Source organism: Poecilia formosa, unplaced genomic scaffold (assembly GCF_000485575.1).
Source record: "Poecilia formosa unplaced genomic scaffold, Poecilia_formosa-5.1.2 Scaffold144, whole genome shotgun sequence".
Lineage (NCBI taxonomy): Eukaryota > Metazoa > Chordata > Actinopteri > Cyprinodontiformes > Poeciliidae > Poecilia > Poecilia formosa.
Genome location: NW_006800083.1, coordinates 731,644 through 750,858, shown reverse-complemented (window position 1 = coordinate 750,858; position 19,215 = coordinate 731,644). Strand labels below are relative to the sequence as shown.

Below are 19,215 nucleotides of genomic sequence, written 5' to 3'. Positions count from 1 at the left end.
TCTTTAATGATATGTAGTTACCGATATCTGTCTACTCCTTCTACGGGCCACATTGGATAGACATTTATTATTCAGGCAAGTATATGTTGAAAAAATCTGGATTCTTTAATTACTTGATAAGGGTAAGATTTTCCCACTATTGGTATTCAAGCTGTTGTCCAGATGCAGCTTGACACAAATGGAGGATCTGGACCTCGCAGACGAGATCAAAAGTGGCACCGTCCTCAAACAAAGCTCATGCATCGCTCCAAAAAGGCATAAGCGACCAACCTAAGAAGAACCAGGGAGGAAATATTTGTTAAGATGGCAGAACAATGGATGAATAAATTGTTCAGAAAATGCTTATTTTTTTTCCGTTTATTATGTGTACCTATAATTTTCCTCAGATGAAATCTCTAAGAGCCTGTAGGCTGCCTTGCTTCCTTACATCTTTTTTTAGATCTGCACAAAAATCGCCTACTTGGATGAGATCAGGGCCACTCCAAAACATTGACTTTGTTATCCTTAAGCCACTTTGTAATTAATCTGGTTGTATGCTTTGGCTCATTTTTCATATGGAAAACCCATTTGCTGCCACGGTAATACTCCCAGCTGAATGTCTTGAGATGTTGCCCCTGCAAAACTTTCCTTCCCCATGGTCTTATTTACTTTGCGAAGTACACTGTGGTGCTGATAATTTCAAGCCTTTATTTTGTCAGACGATTTTCCACTTGCATGCAAAAAAACATGTCATTTAAAATTATCATTAGATTACACTACATTATTACATTAGATCAGTAATAAACATTTTTAGTACATAAGAGCTGAGTTTGATAGAAGGCATCGTATTTAGCTGCTTAAAGATTATTTTCCTGAGGTACTTTTAATCTGACGGACACGCTTCGTTGGAGCACATATTCCGATGTATCAAATATGACCGTGGACGACCATGAATTCTGACGTCTCTCCATGGTGGGAAGATATGTGGAGAGCTCATTTCCCGGAGAGAGATCAATAAAACATCAACTGTGCGGTGAAAGACCTACTGCAATGCACAGTCTTAAAGTGTGGTCACCGTGTACATCAATCCATCAACTCTACCAGCTTTTTTTCCGCAGAGAGTCAGAGTCTATCCAAGTCTTCACACAGCAAGAGATACTGGAAAACCTTGGGCAGATTGCTAATGCATCACAAGACAAGCCTGCAGACCAAAACCTAAGGCTAACTTGGTATCGCTACTTTTTTGTCTGTTTGGACTGTAAAAATGTACTGATAGTAAAAAAAAAATGACAGAACGAGGACAAGAAATAGAAAGAAAGACCATGCAATAATTGTGTTACCCACCTTGCCACATACCGTGTAGCGTTTATTTGGCACAACAAAACACAGTGTGTTTGAGTCAATCGAATATCTGGCATAGAAATTGACAGAGCCACAAAAGGAAGTACAAGAAAGAAGCATAATTTCATCAGACTCAACATGAACACATATTTAGCTCAGGGTAATGTGTCCAAATCGAGAGCTTTGACTCTGTAAATTACTTTTGTACTATGAGACAAAGGAAATGTCTGTCCTGAGTTTCACTGTGACGGTAACAAATTCTGTACTGTTCATCTGTCATGTTTTAGGTCAAAACCGATTACTTTTATAATTATCTTTTGCAGAGCATGTAGTAAGTAGCAGGACCATGTAATAAGTAGCAAACTAACAAATTATATGTATATAGAGTAACTATTATTTCTAGTAAAAATAGGGGATTAACAATTTTCTTTTGACTTGATCATCATTTCCCTCTGACCTGTAGTTTAACAAGTGTGGTTGCAAAACTATGTTTTTTTATTATTATTATTATTTATAAAATCTATGTTTGGTTAATTATTTTGAGAGAAAAGTATTAGATTTAATCTTTCAAAATATAGTAGAAGTACCTGTCCAACAGTTTGCATTAGGAAAGGTTGCAGACAGCTTTTGGAGCTTATATGTAAAATACAGGTGACCTACTTATAACTATGCCCAAATGCCATTTGTAGAGCCCATCCATGGTCCTGTGCCACCACTGACTGTAATAAATGTACATCAGCAACTAGAAAGCTACATTGTGCATCCAAATGACAGCTTGGCCCCCAAGGTCTTTTCCACATCAAGCAGATGGATGTCACTTCCAGCCTGTCTGCCATAAGAAGGAAGCTATTGCCACACCAGAACTGATGCCATATCTGTGGATTACCTCGCAATGAATTCATTAAAACTCTTCTAACATGCTCTTAATAATGATAATGAGGTTTATAATCACCATTTTTGGTATTATGGAGCTTTTAGATCTATTTTCAGTGCAGCATTTTAAGCAGTAAAATTGGGCTCCTGGGACTTCTGGGTGAAAGAAGTGCAGACAGAATAGGAGTTTAAATTTGAACCCCGTTAGACAAAAATCAAGACATCAGAATATGTGCTTTTTTTTTTTTTTTTTACATTTTAAATGCAAAACAGTTGGAGGGTGATTTGTTGTTATAGTAAAAGCCACAAATAATGACACTGAGGCCTTTGTTTCCTGCAGACTATGCACATTTCAAATGCCAAATCTCCACTTTAAATGTCCATGCTCAGTGAACAAAGAACCTTGCTTATTGCTGCAACTGTTAACATTTTATGGGAGCCATTTCGGGGTAGCAACCTGGAACCTACAGTATATTTATTATTTAATGACTGAACACAATAGGTTGAGGAAGGGGGAAGGGAAGTGTAATATTTTCTTTTGTCTTGCCATTATATTTCACACCAGGCATGCGCAATGCTCCTGTTAAACTTTGCAGCTTTGCCGGGCGATTTTAAAGGGAGGGAGAGGCATATTATGTATTTTCCAGGAACAAAGGGACACTTTATAGCACAATCAAGTAACTATGTTGCCTTCGATTATAAAAGAAAACTCAGTGCATTTGTAACAATAATCTCCACTTTACCTCAGAGGTAAAGGGCGCTTCACCACAGAACAAATTGCGACTGCTTGTTGGTCAGTTGCTGACAAACAAATTGGACCGATGGACAGGTGGCGTCATGTCAGTAGCTGCTGCTGCTAGTCTGGAGGAGCTGTGTGTGGAAGGTGCAAGGGAGAGGTGCCATGTGGGGGAGAAAGTAGGCTTGAGACTGCAACTACAAGGAGGTGCTTTATGTAAATAGGGAGCACGTTGTGAGAGCAATGACTGCCACAGGAGATGCAAGGTTTCCTGAAACATGCATGAAAGAATCACAGCAGCACTTCAGTTACGTTGTGATGAGGGAGAAACATTATAACATGATATAAAGCTCAAACCGTTCCCTACACCCCAGCCTTCCTTAACATTTAGCTTTGAATATTTTTTCTATCTTTCAGCAACAGGAGAACTGTCCCCTCTGAATGAAACGTAATGTTCAGATCAAAAACAAATCAGTATCACAGTTTTCAGGCATACCGTGCGTGATTTGTAAGATTTATTTCTGACACTTGCGTGTAGTTATACTTATTTGAAATTTACGAACAAAGACAGCAGATAATGCTGCAAATTAGTCTGTGTTCTGCACCCCATGATTAAAGTGGCAATAAGAGAAGCAGCTCTACGTCCACCGCACCTGTTGGGAATCCTGCTGAGCTCTCCTGCCAGCTGGAAACTCGTCCAGGCTGCTTCAGCAGCACATCCCAGGTCTGCGGTCTGCGGCGGATAGTTCTCTCAGTCATCCGTGGACAGCGTACATTCAGATAGATGTATACGGAGGCTTGGCACTCCCTCCTGATGCCAAACAACATAATCTGGCTCCTCTGAATGGGGAGGAGCGAGCTTAACTCTAAAACCGGCTGGACGGTCTTGATCCCACAGTGTCATGGGTAACAATTGCGGTTAACAGGTGGATGAAATCTGCTTAGCTGACAAAGCTGCATATATTCAAGGTGACAAATTCATTAATTTACGGTCCCGGTCACAGTCCCTTACCATGGTTTAGTAGTGTGTCTGAATGTGTGTCCTCTTTCTGAAAGGAAGCCCGAGCATTAACAATTATATTGAATTAAATTATTTGGAAATTGCACCAAAAAAGGTGGTAGTAGCTCCAGCTATGCTGATTTTTTTTAGATTCTGGACAGTGGATCAATGTTGAAACAAATTAAAAGTCTATTTAGTGTATAGCTTTCTGTAAAGTCAAGGTAGGACAGACAATTGAACAAAGGTACAAGATGGTAGAAACATTTTGAAAATGATTTTAAAAAAAACAATTACCACATACATGGAAGAACTACTTAAAACTCTACAAAGATGAGGAGGAAAAGCCGTTTGAAACGTTTGATTTTTAACCATTACTGAACAAATTCTGAGAAGGCCGTATGAATAAGCCTTTTACTCCCTCTCCAACATCTTACCAGATAACATGTTGAGTTGCCCACTCAAAATATTTCTGTAAAAAAAATTGCTTTTGTGTAACCATTTTGTTGGAAATATTTTTCAAGGCAATTTCAAGCCTGTTTTCTGAAATTTTGTTCTGTCAAAGAACATATAAATACGGTGACCACTTCAAACAAGCCTGTAGAAACGAACACTTCTTACAAATAAATAACTTATCTATAATGTTCTAAGGATTTTTGAGTCTGAAAGACTCCAAAAAGGTTTTTGAAAACTTAATACAGAAAGATTACAGTTCCTTTTGCGGTGATCAACCACACGGCTCATCTACCGTATTTTCCAGACTAGGTGTCGTACCTGAGTATAAGTAGCATAAGTCCAAAAATGTGTCAGGAAGAGGAGTATCAGTCATATTTATTTAGAAATTGCCAAACATGAAAGGGACCTCGTCCATGCTGATGTAAGGGTCCAGTGACACTTTGTGTTCAGTTGCCCCGAATTAAATAAATATGAATCAATGGCTGACCTAGAATTAAAATCTTAATGTTTTACTTTTATTTTCAATCTCATTCCTATATAGCTCAGTCTTTCTACCTGACCAATATATAAAACTCCACAATTACAAAACACACAAACAGGCACACACAGAAAACAGGTCACAGCTGTAATAGCAACAGATCTGCAGCACAACCAAACAACCAGCCTACTGACTTTACTATACTGACAAGTAGAATAAAAAAAAAGAAACTACCCAGACTGTCTCTAATTTACACAAATGTCACACACTATTCATTTCTCACTGAATAGACAGCCTGCTGCTTTTACGCCTGTGTGGCATAAAGTAAGGCAGTCACACCCCGCTATTGAGCAACTCATTGTGTTGAGCCATCTTACCAATTTGAAGGTGTGCTGCAACAATTACATGGTCTGTATGGCAAATGTACAGCAAAATCCCATCAGGATCTGGGCAGCCAGGTCTATCACCACGACGATGCAAAAAAACACAGATTGGACGTGAAGTCTGGTGAGATGGCACAAAGTATCATACTGCAGCCAAGGGTGCTGACTTCAGGTGCAGTTATAGTGGGAAGTAGAACATGTCACACATCACCAATGTGTTTAGCTTACCCATAAAGGAAGATGCCCAGGACTCATTTTATGCATGGCCCTCTATTTATACCCGACCAAATTGCACCCCTCATTTAGTTTCATGAGGGTGGCAGGATTTTTGAAAGGTTTCTGACTTTGAACACCAAAGCCTTATTTTTTGCATTAGTAGACAGCCAGCTGCAGTGGAGAGCAGGGGTTGGTTTTACGGCTTAATGGCAGAACACTTTTGTGAATAGGGCTGCTATAATATTTAAATTTGTATCGTTGACATGGTATTATTGATACAATTACTTTTACTGGCTTCTTTATTGGTTACACCTGTTAAATTTGTTGTTAGCACAAAGAGCCAATCAGCCGGTTACATGGAAGCAACTGAGTGCATTTAAGCACCAATGTATATGAAGTGTGACTCGTAGTTTAATCAGAGCATAGAAATCAGGAACACATGTAATTAAAATGAGTTTTAAACTATCAAAGACTGCAAAGGACTGCACTGGAATTTCACGTACAACTGTCTCCACTTTACAGAGAATGATATAAAAAAAAAAGAATGAAAATGCAGCAGTAATGGAAAATGCCTCGAAGTTAGAGGCAGAATTTGGGGAAAATATTTTGAGAAGCTACAAAAGCAAAAAAAAAAAAAATTCATGTTATTGAAGAAAGGAAACTCAGGCTACAGTTAGCATAGGCTCACCGGAATTGATGAAAAACAAATTACAAGCGCTGCTTGTTCCAAGCAGTCTTGATTTCAGTTGAATTAATAGGAACAGAATTTGGGTAAATACAATTTTCTCTATGTTGCTTTAAATTAACATTTTGGGCTTGTTGTGGTGATGGTGTGGAGGACATTCTATCTTTCTTTGGGCCCCTGAGCATTGCTAAATGCCACAGTCTGAATATTGTTGCCAACCAGGTCTATTCCTTTATAACCATCAGTGTTCCCTTCATCTGATGGTCACTTCTTCCATCTCACATAGCTCAGAGCATTTCAAACTGGTTTCAATACAGAGGAGCGCATTTTTGTTTTACACCAGGAGATGAAATCAAGGATATGACAAATCTGCTACTGTATGATGTTAGCATGTCAATATAAACTCAAATCTCAGGGACGTGTCTGACACCTCGATAAACTTGTTGGATATAAAGTTAAAGCCGTTTTGAAGGCAAAATGGGTCAAAACTGTGTCCTGTTTAACCCAAGAGCTTTCCTTCTTAGTTGCAATAATAACAATGTAATCACTGGATGTAAAGATGTTCAAGGTCGTGAAGTTGCATTATTTTAGATGATTTTCAGAGAGATGTTGTTGCAGCTTCGCCAAATAAGAGCTTAGAGGGAAGCTTTGATGTCTTTCTGTAGACTTGAATAATATGTTTCGCTGTATCTGCTCTGAGCTGTGAGAAAATGTTTATCAAGATAATGAGCTCCCAAAACTACCTTTTAAATATGTATGGTGCACTGATTTTTGAATAACACTGTAAATGACTGAAAGTCATGTTGCAATGGAGTATGACAAGGCAAATTATCTAGTTGTGTAGAGTTATGCCTTCAGGAGAGAGATACTTACAAGGGCTAAAGACAAGAGACTGGAAAGGACTGGCGAGATACGACAAAATTATACACCATGAGATCATGATAACAGTGAATGAGAAGGGTCGTGTCACAGGTGTAGCCAATCAGAGTGACCCCAAATCTACTGACTCAGATTCTCAGGGAAGGTGCATCTCAGGAAGTGGCTCATCTCTTCAGAAAGGTTAACATGACGGGGCATGAAGCGCCTGAGCTTCAGAAGGAAAAGTCCCCACAGAATGATTAACAGTGTTGCAGGTGTGTCTATTACTGAAGCTCATGACATCAAACCTCACCTCCTGACTTGTAAATTACATAATGACTGCTCTGTTCCTCCAAAAATTGCATACGCGGACACTATTTGGATTGACGTTTTTATGTTGTATTGCGTAATTATTTTTAAAGAAGAGTTAGTTTTAAAGAGTAGTCACTTCAATCACACGCGCTTGAATATCGTTTTTCAATGATTCAGCATTTATTGCAAGTCAGTAAGTAACTTAACGTTTATTCGTGTTGAGCTCACTTTTTTTATTGCAGCATATCCACAAAAAAATGGACCTGGTGTGCGTGCCGCTGGAGCTGTTCTGTCAAACCTTTGCCCTTCTCGTCTCTGGACCACCTGCTCTGGTGGAATAATTGGCACATTAAACTATTTAAAAACACCCAGGGCACATTCTCATCAATATGCACGGGGCGTTTGTGCTTAGATCAACAGTCACAGCTCAAATCTCAGGATGTGACTCTGTGACAGCGTGTGTGGAAGTGAAGGAGTGAGTGTTTGTGTACTGTTGTATGCATTCTAGCTGCTTGAGGCCTGATTGATGGACAGAAAACAAAACAACTTGCTGTCAGTCAAGCCAGTAAAATTCAGACATAAAAAACGTCAGGCTCAAGGAAGCGCACTCATGGGAGTGCGTGTGTGTGTGTGTGTGTGTGTATGTGTGGCCTTGTATTTGATGCAGCTTAAGGGTAATTTTTCCAGACTGATACTATTTAGTGAGGGCTGCCTGCTCCTTATTGGGCCCAACAGATTTCTGGTGGCCCTGTTGACTATTTGCAACAAAAAGTGTTTGATGGTTCTGTGGTTACGCCCCAATATCTTCAGAATTTCAAGAGTTTGGTCATTTTTTTTTTTTTTTTTTTTCAATTTTCAGTAACTTAAACCTAAAGACAAGAAGCTGCCTAAAAACTATGCTAGGGTGTTGACCTCCATAGGCCACATCCTCTCTCATTACACAGACTTGTTATTGTTAAATCCTTTATGCATTCAGGTTTATCCAGCTTGGAATTAGAAAATATGCATAAAAAAGATTAAATGGCCCAAAATACTGACTTCATTTACAATAGTGCACACAGTGTATATTTGCAGGGTATGGAAATAGCAGCTGCACTCAAAACGGGGGCATTCTCTCCCTCTTGAATGCACATACATGCAGCAGTCAGCAGTTTCTTTACTGTTTAGAGCAAGTGAACCAGGGCCTCTAATGCAGTATTTCCCAACTCTGGTTCTCAAGACACACTGCCCTACATGTTTTAGCCATTTCTCTGCTCCAGCACCTGATATCAATTGATAATGATGGTTAATAGGCTTATGTTCAACTGCAAACATCTGAATCAGTTGTGGTAAAGTAAGGAAACATCTATATCATGCAGGGCAGTGGGCCTTGAGGACCAGGGTCACCTGTCACTGTTCTAGCCTAAGATAAGACAACAATACAATACTTAAATAATAAAATAAATTAAAAATATATGATGTCACATGATTCCTACTGTAACAACAAGAAGAATTATAACATCACACAAGGAAGACAGCTACATTGTACACAGACACAGCTTGTGACTGTCACAAATGATATCATTTTCATGTTTAACATATTTCAATGTGACGGCCCTATAAACTCCACCGTCTTCTTTTGAGAATTGTTTAACTTGAATACCCAGCGACTTGCTATTTATGTTCAGCATAAACCCAACATGGTAAGGGCTCAGTTGACCCGTACAGTGAAAGCAGGACAGCCAATTAAAACTAAAACAAAAAAAAGTGTAGTCTATCAGCCTGGCTCACAAGGGTGCGTGGGAATTCTTGCATGTTATAACTAAAGGGCAACAGCTTTGGGCTCCAAGAGCTTCCTGGGAGAGTCTCACACTCTGCAATTTGTGTCACATGAGCACAAGCATGGAACACTCCAGCAGACTTCAGAATGTACAAATTTCTCTATACGGTGCAATAAATGTCATGTTATAAACCGTATGGTTCAGGATCAGTAGTTATAGTGTAGTCCTATTTCTGCATAAATATTTGCTGAACTGCATAAAATGTCAAAATGTGGCCTTCTGAAAGACCGACTTGTGTTCAGATACAGTGACTATAAAAAGTGACTGGGAATAGTCCTTTTCAAGTTCAGCCACAAATTCACTATGATTTTCAGGTCTTGACTTTGACTGGGCTGCTCAAGTACATCCACCTTGTTATGTTGAGACCATTTCTGTGTAGCTTTAGCTGGATGCTTCAATTTGTTGTCTTGTTGGAAAATAAATGTTCTCCAGCAATATCTTCCAGATATTAACACACTTTTCTACAGAATTTTCTGACATTTTCCTGCATTTATTTTATTTTCTAACTTTGCATCCCTTTCAGGGCCTGCTGCAAAGAGGCATACCCACAACATGATTCTGCCATCACTGTTCTTCAAAGTGGGGGTCAGATTGGGAAAGTTGTGTTTGTGGTGATGTGTCCACCAACTACAACGTCGCGTCTGATGGCCAAAAATCTTCATTTTGGTGTCATCAGAGCAGAAAACTGTCTTTTATTTGACCACAGAGTCTTTGTATGAGTCTTCTTCAACACTGACTGCTGTAAATCTAAATCTAAATCTACATTTAGGCTCATTTTTCCATGCATTACTTGTTTTCTGCAGCCTCTAGATTCTGAAGCTTGTGAGGATGACCTGATCTAGGCAGATTTACTCATGGTCCATATTTCCTTTTCTTGATGGTGGATTTAACAGATCTCCAGAGGATATTCTGTGCATTAGAGATCTTTTTTTTTTTGTTTCCATCCCGTGACTTATACTTCTCAGTATCCTCTTCTCTGATTTGCTGGAGTTTTCTTTAGTGTCCATGCTGCAATGATAGACAGGAATACTTATTAAGCATTAAATTGATCTTCCAGACACGAGTGTTTTTATTCGACAGTCACTTGAGACGCAATCACTGCATTTAGGTGATTTCCATCCCACTACTTGTGAGACTATCACTGATTAGTTGGTCCTCTGTTGAATTAGATCATTTAAAGGGGGTGAACATTTATGCAATCGTATTGCATATTTTTGTCATTTGTAAAAATCAGTTTTGACTTTTGACAATATAGTGGAAGAATTGTCTGACACTTTTGTAAAAGCAGCAAAAGGGTAAAATGTCCAAGTTGGTGAATACGTTTTATGCCCACTGTATTCTACTCTCATTTTTTGTAAAGAAATGTAGATAGTTGACTCATAGGCTAACTAATTAGATAACTAGAGTAAATTATACTAAATAATATTACCCTAATGTCACCGTATTAGGAGCATTGACATTCTAAAAGTTAACCTGCCATTAGAATGTCCTAAATTTTACAGACTGATCATCCATTGCAAACCATGCAAGGAGGAGAAAAGGGGCTCTGGAACAGTTTTAGTGAGCGACGAATATGCAGCGATGGGGCCATTACTAGGGCTGTTCTGTATTCTGGATGATGCATGTGCTGTGACAGATTGCTCCATGTCACAGCCCATGGGGAAGCTGTGTTGCTCCCCAGTTCCAACTGACCACAGTGAAATCTCATTGGGCTCTCTGTGGGGATTATAAAGAGTCTCCTGATGCTGCGCTGGAGTTTGCATTATTGAGTTTCATTAACACCAGGAATAAACAGCAAATTGTTAAGAGGACAACATAGTATACTGCTGAACTGCTTGCTGAACTTGAGCCTGTATTTGCTTAATAGTCTTAAGGGAACCCAAAAAAAGAATTAAATATTTAAATTTCAAAATGATCATTATTTACAAATAGTTATTTCAAATGCCTTCTGTTTTAATTGTCCCCGTTACTTGCACATTTCTTTATAAATGATCACTGTCCTATTTTGCTTGTTAGGCATTCTTTGTTCATTTATTTTCTTTACTTTATGAATAAATAACGAATACCACAGGCGGACTGCGGCAAAAAACAATTAATTTACAGCGTAGCTCACAACCATCTGCAGATGAATGGGTTGAATGTAGTGTAAAGCAACTATGCAAGTACATACACAGACTATGTACCATTTCACTCGGGTGTCCTAGTTCAAGTCTACTCTGCATCCCCAGAATCAGAACCAAACATGGAGAAGCACCAGTATTTGTTATGTTCTTGTAACCAAAAAAACCTTCAAAAATGCTAAAAACTCAGAGATCCTTTAAATTAGGGATGTCCAACGTCGGTCCTTAAGGGCTGGTATTCTGCCTGGTTTAATTTGCTCCCTGGTTCAACACACCTGGATTAAACGACGGCTCGTGAGCAGACCTCTGCACAACATTGACATGCTGAAGAGGTAGTAACTACCACCAGTATGTATAATAAATTTTCTCTCTTACGAACCCACGAAGCAGACTGTGGACTTTTAAAGTAACAGAAGTGACATTTAAATTTCTACCTCTTATTTCAGAGGATTACCTCCAAAGTGTTATGGTTTTTCTCTGACATTTACTGATGTACTGTATGCTTTCAAATAAGCTTACACTCAGGCTCATTTTTCCATGCATTACTTTTATTTGAACCTCATTAACATAAACAGCTCTCCAGTCACTTTCGAAGCAAGCCCAGAAGTTGGTTTTGTAACAAATATTGAAACTCACTCCCATCTCCATGGAAATTTAATTATAATCTGTCACGACTTTTACATAATGTGTTTTGAGTCAGACTGTTCAGCTCCTGAGGGCACCTTTACACACCTCGCCTTGCATTGTGAGAAACAAAGAAAGAGTCTTCACAACATCGCAACCTTCAAGTTTAATCAAAAATGAAATTGTCAAAGAATTAAAAGAAGCACAGCAGTTTGGAGATTTCAGATGAGAATTGATTTGTTGGACTTCACCACAGGATAGTGGCTTATATTTAGCTGAAATCCTCTAAAAATATATTTTCATCAAACATTATAGGGAAAACCACAATTTCCCAGGTCTGGGAATGCAAATAGAGGTGTTTTTTTTTTCTTCTGCTTCTTCTGTTCTTATTTCCTTATCACATCTGAGAATTCCTGCCCAAATCTGCTATCACATCATCTTGTTGCCCTCCAGCAAGAAATAGCGAAGATTTTCTGGCCCAATTTTGATCAGGAAATAAGTGTAGGGATTCTTTCACATCAGTTCACAACCACACAAGGTCACACACACACACACACACACACAGAAAAACACACAAAGCTTTCTGCCAAGGTATACTTCCTGGATTGCGGTTTGGTGCCATTGCTACTCTTGGCACTGAGACTGGGCCAGGCAATTCCACGCTGCCCACAGGCTTTCGCAAACACAAACATAAACGCACTCACTGACTTCCCATCCAATGTTTTCTGCTCTGTACTATGTTGTAAAAGCCCGTCTGTCTCTGCTGAGAGGGGAAAATAAATGTACAGCACGATCATGAGAAAGACAGTAAAGAAGATTTATGTCACTATGAGGAACATGCGACTGATGCGTAAGGGAAATGTAACGGTGACATATGGGTGTTTGACACTTCTCCTAGTTATTCTGTATGTAACAGCCCCCACCCCACCAGAAGAAATGTAGATAAAATGAGTATGAAGGCAAAAGGTACGCACAACAAAGAAAAGAAAAAAGCACTGCTATACATTATCATGGTGATTTCTCTGGCGGATTACACCAGCAAAAATGTTCAGTAAAATTGGATCTGAACTGTTTACTTCCTGGGACGCAGAGGAAAACGTTAACAAAGGGAAGAATCGGGATGGTTTAATCAAACACTGATTGTTTCTGCAGTCGTGAGGGTTAGATTTTTGCAAGTGTTTGACAGATCACAGAATGATGAATTCCAGCTCTGTGGGGAAATAAGGCCAGTGCGGTGGCTGTTGTGCCTCAGGCAGCAGTGCATGAAACATCTAATGACACTTTACGCATCTTTCATATTTTATCACAGATAATAAAATCATAACTTCTTTAAACATCTGATGTCTTAAGGTTCTTATTTTAATAGCCCTGGCTTATCAAGCTCATCGGCGTAATGCAGCAGCAAATAGACGGGAAGTACCATTGAACAACCAAAATGGTTGAAATAGTTGATGTATATGCTTTTATACATACATATTTCTTATTGAATATATTAATAGTCGTATTAAATGTCATATCTTGGGACACTATTTAGACATTGCAGGAGTTTAACAGTTACAGAAATATGTACACTTGCACTTGAATTTACAAAAAAAACTTAATCTCTTTGTATCCAAGTTACCCTTTTATTTATTTATTTAGTTTGCTTTTAAGACTCCTAAATCCATGAGCTTTCATCTTTGGCCCTAACAAAACAAAAACAATTGAAATACCCTTAGGCAAATAAGGCTAGGGCTAAAAATGAGGGGTAGCAGTGATATGGGTTTCAGTCTGAATCATGGCAATAGCTTCAACAGGTCAGAAATGCCTTTGCTACCAGCCACCTTCTGCTGGCTCAGATGCAGTTAAGCAGATTAGCCTCAACAATAAAACTAACTGCTCATCGTGTAGGTGTTCTTCACGCTGCCAAAAGAGCTCTGACTCATCAGAGCATGCTCAAATACTAAGTGGAGGTGTCCTCTGGTGTCTGCTAACCGGACATTACAAAGCATTCCTTTGGGTGTTATGGGTTGCTTTTGTTTGTGTAGTTTGCTTCCCAGTCAGCTTCATCTAGCAGTGCAATGGTTCCCAAACCTGAACCTCATGTATCCCTGCCCTTCATATTTTACACGTGACTCTGTTCCAGCACACCTGATTCGAATAATTGCATGACCTCCTCCAAATGCTGCAGAAGCCTGTTAATCACCCACTCATTAAGGTCAAGTGTTTGGAAGCAAGGAGACATCTAAAACATCTAGAACTTGAGGACTAGGTTTGGGAAGCACTGATATAGAGTGTTGGGAGATTTTCTTTTTTTTCTTTTTTTTAACCATTACTAAGCAGCATTTGCAGAGCCCATTACTACCATGAGGGGTGATTTCAGGGAGTTAGTCATTTAATGAGATGACAAGAGTCAAAGATACGTCAATGCAAATGCTCTTGGCTTTTTCAGCACTACATTTTCTTATAACAAGATGGTAATTACTTGTCTAAGGTTTAAATTCTAAGCTTCATCAATATAAACTGAGCTCTTTGTTTACCTAAAACAAGCACTGCAGTATTGATGTTACAAGCATGTATATATATATTTTTGTAAATTAATGATTAATGATTTGGTCGTATGGAAATGCGATTCAAACTTAAGAACCCAACACATTTGTTTAATTTACATTAGTTGTAAATAAATGCTCATTTTATTTTCCTGCTGTCTTTTATATGACGTGAACGTGCAAAGCGTCTATTTGTAGATGCACCGTTTTAAACATTCTTCTTCCCTACAGCATGTATGATGGTTCAATCATCTCACTGACATCATCTTTTTGCCTTTGTCTTCTGCAGGATGATTCCGTCCACCACCAATGATTTTCTTGTCCGGGACCTTGCTGCAGGACGCAGCTACGATCTCTGTGTCCTGGCTGTGTTTGATGACGTCATCACATCGCTGACTGCAACGCGACCTTTGGGCTGCCTCTCATTCACTACAGACACTGAGTTCAGTCAGTGTCAAGCACTTCATAGCCACTTCTTGGGTGGCACTATGATCATCATCATTGGAGGAATTATAGTTGCGTCTGTGCTGGTTTTCATCATTATTTTAATGATCCGATACAAGGTTTACAGTCATCAAGGCACTGGCCATGGGAAAGCAACCATTGCAGGGACAGCGCCAAGGCCACAGAGCAACGGACAAGGAGGCAGCCAGGTTCAAGTCCTTCCTCACTCTGCCTCAAAGATGACAGACAGTCAGGACGAACAGGTGCTGCTGCCATCTAGGGCTATGTCACCTAGCAACACTACGAAAGACACTGTGGCATTGGTCGAGGAGGAGAGAAGCGAACAGTGCGTCATGGCAAAGACGGACTCCTTGGCTAATGAGGAGTTGCTCTCCCCAACCAAGGCCCGCTTCTCTTCCAGGGTTTCCGTTGAGATGAAAATCAGACCACCATCTGTCACCAAAGATCCCTCATCTCCCATGGAACTAGCAGGTAGTAGAACCATGGAAAGACAGAAAGATAAAACTAAATAGACATAGAAAGTACCAGCCAGCAGAGCATAGAAGAAAGTGCTTTAAAGGAGTGGAAGAAAAAAAATGAAGTTGACAGAGTAAAGGTGGGTGGGAAAATACAAAGAGGGGACACAAATAACGTCAAACAGAGAGCGATGTGGGAAGACAAATAGACAATGTGCAATTCAGAGAGTGAAATTGAGCAAGATAATAACAGAGAAAAACGTGAGAAACTGGGTGAGTGTGTGCGAGAATGGAAATGAGAGACACACTTCTTGTGCACGTGGTAAATATGAGACAGAAGGTGAGACGACCTTTTGTCTTTAGTGCTACAGTCGGATCTCAAGTCCTACTTAACACATTCTCTTTGAAATACCGCTCTATGCAAGAAAGATTAACTTTAACACTTATAGTTAATCTCATTACAGAAAAAGATCCATTATGAGTCTTCTCCAAGCTTTGTGGTCTCTGTTTTGCTAACTTGCTTTCTGGATTTTGTTATATATCCTTAAGCTGCTTACATGCATCACATTGTTGAATTTACTTCACTTACCCAAGTTACATATATGTGATAATGTGATGTTTTTCCCACAGGCATTACTTGGCAGTTTGTCAGACAATACTAATACTAATACAATACAATACTAATACAATACTAATACAATACTAATTTTTGCAATAAAAATTAACAACAATACTAATTAATTAACAACAATACTAACAATACTAATTTTTGTCAGATGAAGCAAAAATTACTGATTGAGTCTGAAAGAAAGAGGGACAAAAGCAAAAGTCAGCCTTTCAGACAACGCATTTTAGGACAGGACTTAAATGCTTTCGGACTGTCTCTATGTGATTGTCCAAAGAAAATAGGAGCTAAAATCAGCCTTCCTTGGTCACATCTCCAAGCCAACACACATGGTAGTGACAACAGGTACACTTGTTCAGTTGTTTCCAAACACAAATGGGAAAACAGCCACTCTCAGAGCAGCAACTCAACACATTTGTTCACCAGAATTTGGCAAAGACAACCTGCTGAAGTTCAGACCTGACATAGAGAGACGACTTAAGTGACATTAAACATGCATGGTAGTTTGAATATTACAAAATGCTGATCCACTGAGATTTACATGCACAATCTCTCAGAAGGATTTCTACACGATTGGTCCGACAAAGTCAAATTATCCAGTAAGTTGCAAAGGTGTTGGCCAGGAGTCTTTTATCAATGCCAAAGATCAGAAAATGATGCTCACCAAAAACTACAGAATAACAGGCTTGACCAACACTGACGGGTCTCAGTCTCTGATTATTGTTGCTGACCGTGGTCACAATTTAACAACCATAATCTTACCACAAATAGACAATGTGCAATTGTCTATTTGACTATTTTCTAGTCAGTAAGGCTAGACAGGGTAATGCACCATGTCATAAAACTGAGCTCACAATGAACATGGCAAATAAATCCAGAGTTTCCAAAGTCCAATTCAGTAGAGAACCTCTGAGATCTTTTGGAACAGAACATTTATATTATGGACATTAAACTAACAAATCTGCATACAAAAATAATTTAGACAGACCAATTAACCTGACAGTCATGTTTTTGGACTGTGGAAGGAAGCCAGAGTACCCAGAGAGAACCCACACATGCACAGGGAGAACATGCAAACTCCATGCAGAAAGACCCCGGGCCCGGAATCGAACCCAGAACCTTCTTGCTGCAAGGCAACAGCTCTACCAATTGCACCACTGTGCAGCCACCTGGTCATAGAACCAAAAAAGTTAAATCAAAATAAAGCAATCTAAAGCTATCAGGATTTTCTTTCATGTGATGTTGCAAAAACTTACAAACCTTTAGACGATACCCTAGTCATGACCCCTTTTACTTCTATCAGTCTTCCATGTGTACTTTAGCCATTCTCAATAGAGTAGCTGGGTTGCTAGGATTTGAAAATAGGTTTGTAAAAATTACTAGGATCCAATTCTGCTTTTGAAGACCGGTGTCCTTCATGTCTTGCAAGTGTCCCTGGGCTCGGCTAGTTTCAATAATCTAAATAGGATATACTGGAAAATTAAATTGAATATAATGTATTTTGAAAATCCTCTTTTTTGTAAACTTTCAGAATTAGCTTGCTTTGGGAATTGTTCAACTTTTCAGGAAACCAGATACAGTTGAATATAACGGTAGCTTGACAGCATTTAAAAGAAAACAGTTTGTTTTGGACATGTATTGCAAAAATGGAAACCACAAAAACCTTCAGTTAAATTACACAGCACTGTTTGTCAGAGTTTGTATCTACTGATTTATAATTGAAATTCTGAGATAAAAAAATGTAACTAGAAAAATACACAAAAGATTCATATGACCTTGGACAGTGGGACCATGATAGATAAAGAAAACATGCCTCTCTGGCACCTATAAATGTGCTATTACCACAAACAAATTGAAGATGGTTCAGTTATTGTGGATGTCAACACAATACTCAGAATAATACCGATTCAGTCTGCTCTTCACTCATAAAAGCTTGATACACACAAAGTGATATAGTTCATGTTTTTATTTCTGGTAATTTACTGTTACTGAAAAACAAAATTTTATATTACAAAAAAAATAAGATGAATAAGGGTGACTTTTAATAAATAAATGTTGTGCTTTGACCATGTTGTGGCATGTGTAATAATGTGGAAGACAGTTGACAGTTGTTTAGCAGTCATTGACAACCACCACAAAAAGAACAAGACGCAAAACATATTTGCTAAAGGCAGTGGTCATTCACAGAGTTCTGCATCCAAGTTTATTACTGAAAGTTGAGTGGAAGGAAAAAATGTTGCTGAAAAAGTGCAGTTTACAGCAGGAATAGCCTCAACCTTAAGAGAACTGTGAAAGAAAGAACTATTAAGAGTTTGGTGGAGATTCACAATCCAGGTTATAGGCTATAACTGTTGCATTTTCTATGTTAAGGCAATCTTGAATCAGAAACAGCATCAGACAAACAGCAAATCATGACCATAATGCAATTTTTTTTCTGTAGCAGACAACATTCTGAACTAACAGTTACTTATGTAATAATTTAATTGCAAGCAAAAACTGTTGGATGTAGCCTTTGTGTTACGTAATCAGGCCCACTTCCCTTGATTCTCACTGCTCAAGTGACCTCATATACTCTCAAAGTTCACTTGAAATGCTAACGAGTGTTATAATAATATAAATCCACATAAGCGTGTGAAATCTTTTTGGGGGCATATGCTCTGCGTACTAAACCTACACCAGAGCATTTCTCCCTCAACTCTAATCCTTTCAGGAAAGTGGGGGGTTTAATAGGATGAATAAATGGAGACACCTTTTCACATGAGTGGCTTAAACAGCTGAGTTGAAATACTTTATCAGTTGTTGATATGTCATTCAATTGGCCTCTGTGAATGAGTTTATGAGAGACGATACTGAGCCTCGAGGTGATAGCGGCAGGAGAACAAGAGATATGTGCGGCATGAAGAAGCTTAGCCCGAGGGTTCAGGGAAAGGTTTCACTGCTATGAATTTTGCTGATTTTGCAGTAGTTCCGCTGTATATTAAAACTCAATTAAATCCACTCAACAACGCAGTTGGTAAGCGTCATAGAAAGGTGGAATTACAAACATGTTTGACTCCCTCAGGTGTCAAAGAGACTACAGTGGAGAGTAAATGACTTTAAGGGTTTTTTTTTTTTGTTTTTTGTTTTTTTTTTCACATTGGTGATGTGTGATTATGTACAAACACCAAAAACGCAATTGTTGCTCAGAGACTGAAGGCAAAAATAAAGTTGCAAATAAGAAAAGTCAGGACGAAACAATTATAGCTGGGAATTATAGGTTTTATT

General features: G+C 38.8%; 1 protein-coding gene across 4 annotated transcripts in view; it reads left to right on the top strand.

Moving 5' to 3' along the window:
* LOC103145604 (leucine-rich repeat and fibronectin type III domain-containing protein 1-like protein) overlaps window positions 1–19,215 on the top strand; it is a 205,328-nt gene that overhangs the window by 174,107 nt on the left and 12,006 nt on the right. For all 4 annotated transcript variants that reach the window (XM_016676945.1, XM_016676944.1, XM_016676943.1 and 1 more), the window contains one exon: window positions 14,696–15,342. In XM_016676945.1, the coding sequence (XP_016532431.1) occupies window positions 14,696–15,342 (647 nt within the window). The remainder of the gene's footprint in view (window positions 1–14,695; window positions 15,343–19,215) is intronic.